At 46.2% G+C, this 3,658-nt stretch overlaps 1 protein-coding gene across 1 annotated transcript in view; it reads left to right on the top strand.

The window, feature by feature from the left end:
- The first annotated feature begins 2,920 nt into the window (after positions 1 to 2,920).
- The window catches only part of Spns3 (spinster homolog 3 (Drosophila)), a 68,955-nt gene continuing 68,217 nt past the window's right edge, over positions 2,921 to 3,658 (top strand). The window contains exon 1 of the mRNA XM_013013254.1: positions 2,921 to 3,080. Within this exon, the coding sequence (XP_012868708.1) occupies positions 2,921 to 3,080 (160 nt within the window). The remainder of the gene's footprint in view (positions 3,081 to 3,658) is intronic.

Below are 3,658 nucleotides of genomic sequence, written 5' to 3'. Positions count from 1 at the left end.
TGAGCCACCGGTGCCTGGCTGGACTTTTCTTTTTTTAAGCATGTAATTCAATGGCAATTAGAATTCACGGTGCTGTTATACTACAATCTCTATGGAGTTCCAAAACATTTCTATCACTTTCCAAGGAGACCCTATACCCATGAAGCACTCCCTTCTCTATGGATATTTTACATATTTCTCTATGGATATTTTACATATTTAGGATTTTACATATTTAGGATATTTACATAAATGGAGTCATACAGTATATGACCTGTTGTGAATGTTTTTTTAGGGATTTGACACTATGATTTATTTTTGAGTTTGGTCCACAACACAGAGTTGTAGCCATACTTCATTCCTTATTAATGACTGAATAACATTCTACCTTACAATTATACCACAGGTGTGTATTGATGGACATTCAAATTCTTCCTACCTTGTAGCTATTGTGAATAAAGTTCTATGAGTCTGGCTGTAGAGTTATCTCTGATTCCTGCTTCTTTTTGGGGAACATGTACCCAGAAGTGGCATTGCTGGGTACCATTATGGTAGTGGACCACCATCCTGCCTTACATGGTGGCTATAATTATTTTACATTTCTACTTGCAATGCTCCTGGGCTGCAATTTCTCCACATCCTCACGGATAGTTCTAGAACCAACTCAGTGGGTGTGAAGTGGTTTTGACTTGTATTTCCCTAATGACTAGGGGTGTTGAGCACCTTTATATGAGCTTGTTGGTCATTTGTTTATCTTGGGATAAATGGCTATTCCAATCCCTTGTTCTTTTGTTTTTTAAAGTAGGATTATCAATTTTTGTTACAATGTTTTACTTAGAAACAATTTCAAACTTACAGAAAACTGTAAGATAATACAAAGAAAAAATATAATACAAAATAACCCATTTAACCTCTATTTCAATTCATGCATTATTAATGTTCTCCTCACCAGATGTGGTAACACCCAGTCTCTGAACTTAACATTTGGGAGAGGGAGGCAGGAGGATCCTAAACTTGCCACCAGTCTGTGTAGTGAGACTCTGTCTCAAAAAAAAAATCCTGTGAAGCCAAGCAGCAGTGATTCAGTACTGTAATCCTAGCTACTCAGGAGGCTGAGATCTGAGGATCAAGGGTTGAAAGCAGCCCAGGCAGGGAAGTCTAGGAGACTCTTATTTCCAATTAACAAGCAATAAACTGAAAGTGGAAGTATGGCTCATGAGGTAGAATGCCAGCCTTAATCAAAAAAGCTAAGGGACAGCAGCTAGGCCCTTAGTTCAAGCTCCAGTACAGACAAACTCCAGTAGAGCACATACACCCACTCTAAACAAAAGGAGGATTACAGATATGAGCCACCAGCACTTGGTGGCTTATACCTTTTCTTCCTTCCTTCCTTCCTTCTTTCCTTCCTTCTCTCTCTCTCTCTCTCTCTTTCTACTTGTGACATTTTTTCTATTACCTTTTGTGAGAGCCAGTCTCTTGCCTCATGGCCTCTGTCTGCTTTCCATTTTTTTTTTGTCAGTTGTGGGGCTTGAACTCTGGGACTGGGCACTGTCCTTGAGCTCTTCAGCTCAAGGCAAGTGCTCTACCACATGAGCCACAGCACCACTTCCAGTTTTCTAATGGTTAATTGGAAATAATAGTCTCACAGACTTTCCTTGCCAGGGCTGGATTTGAACCTTGATCCTCAGATTTCAGCCTCCTGAGTAGCTAGGATTACAGGTGTGAACCACTGGTTCACTGGTACCTGGCTCTGCTTTCCAATTTTTCTGTTTATGTGGTACTGAGGAATTGAACCCAGGGCACCATGCATGCTAGGCAAGCACATTCTCAGCTTGTGATGTTTTCTTATGATTGGATTCAGTGATGCATTTCTAGCCAGAGCCCTGTACTGTGATACGTGCAGATTCACATCTGGAACATTCTGCCCCATAAATGGTTGTCTCTGTCCCTCCATCAGGGCATCTGGCCCTGCTGTTGAGCTCTCTGTTGTATACTTACTCTATTTCCCCTTGCTAGTCATAAGCAAGCTGTAAAGAGACACATAGCTTATGCCATTATCCTGCCCCTCCTCAAACAATTCCCTAGACTCAGCGCCAGTGGTTGAAGCTCATACAAGGCTGTCTCCATGAAGCCAGCCCCTCCTGCTACCCATTTCTCCAGCAAGGCATTGGTTGCTGGGCAGACACCAGCCTTCCCTCATTACCTAGTCCAATACTGCTCCCCTGGCCAAACCCCAGACTTCTGGTCTAAGCCAGGTTCAAGGCTCTGGCTCACACATAGCCCCTGACCTCTGCTTGGGGAGCCAGGCCAGCTTGGTGTGAGCAGGGCTTGGGTTCCATTCATCATTTTTCCTGTAGGGGCTGCTTATAGATACAAACTAGATGGTGCTGGGCACTGGTGGCTCATGCTTGTAATCCTAGCTACTCAGGAGGCTGAGAGCTGAGGGTCGAAGTTCAAAACCAGCCCAGGCAGGAAAGTCCGTGAGACTCTTATCTCCAATTAACCACCAAAAAACCGGAAGTGGCACAGTGGCTCAAGTGGTAGAGTGCTCGCCTTGAGCTGAAGAGCTGAGGGACAGCACCCAGGCCCAGAGGTCAAGCCCCATGACCCACAAAAAAAATGCCCACAAACAAACAAACAAACAAAAAACAAACTAGATTGTCCAGTCACCAGCACCAGGACCCTGGTTCCCCCAGCAGGCCTGGGAGGCTGAGTATGGTGTAACCTTCGTGAGGCTGTGGTGTGCTTAGTAGGAACCTGTGATAAGATGCTTAACAGGCTCTGAGGTCAGAGGGCCGGAAGCCCAGAGGAAGTGCCTTGGTGGGGTACTGGTGTGTGCTTTCCTCAAGCCCATTCAAGACTGTTGCTGCAGCTGCTATAGCTGGAGATGATGTCTGCAGCGTGCCCCAGTCCTGGGCCACAAGGGCCCCAGGACCAGTCCATGGGTCCAGAGGGGCACTTTGGGGCTCTGGCCTCAGGTCAGTGTTCCTTGGTGTCCAGCCCTTCCCCCTGGAGTCTGCCCCGGTGGAGAGCATATGTGGCCGCCGTGGTTCTTTGTTACATCAACCTCCTGAACTACATGAACTGGTTCATTATCGCAGGTGAGGAGGGGCCTGTGGGTCACTGCCCCACTGCTGCAAGGTGCAGCTGTGCTGGACTCTTGCTGAGCACTCTTTCTACTCATGGAGCACTTTCTCTGAGAGGTGGTTTTCAGCCACAATGAGCGGCCCTAAACTAAGAAGGGGCACAGGGAATAGTTGCCCCCAAACCAGGAAATAATTCCCCAAGTAATCTCCATGTACTCTTTTTCTTTCCTTCCTTCCTTCCCCTTCCTTCCTTCTTTCTTCCTTCCCTCCTTATTATTATTATTTTTTTTAGTTGGTCAGTTGGTCATAGTGCTTGAACTCTGGGCCCAGTTGCTGTCCCTCAGCTCTTCAGTTCAAGGCAAGCACTCTACCACTTGAGCCACAGTGCCACGTCCAGTTTTTCTGGTGGTTAATTGGAGATAAGAGTCTCATGGACTGGGCTGGGAAGGTGCCTCAGTAGCAGAGTGCTTGCCTTGTATGCATAAGGCCCTGGTTTTCATTTCTCAGCACCACATAAGCTGAAAAAACTGGAAGTGGCACTGTGGCTCAAGTGGTAGAACGCTAGCCTTGAGCTGAAGAGCTGAAGGACTGCA

This window comes from Dipodomys ordii, unplaced genomic scaffold (genome assembly GCF_000151885.1).
Source record: "Dipodomys ordii isolate 6190 unplaced genomic scaffold, Dord_2.0 Scaffold19, whole genome shotgun sequence".
Lineage (NCBI taxonomy): Eukaryota > Metazoa > Chordata > Mammalia > Rodentia > Heteromyidae > Dipodomys > Dipodomys ordii.
The sequence above is the reverse complement of the archived record's forward strand: the minus strand, read 5'-3'. Positions and strand labels throughout refer to the sequence as shown.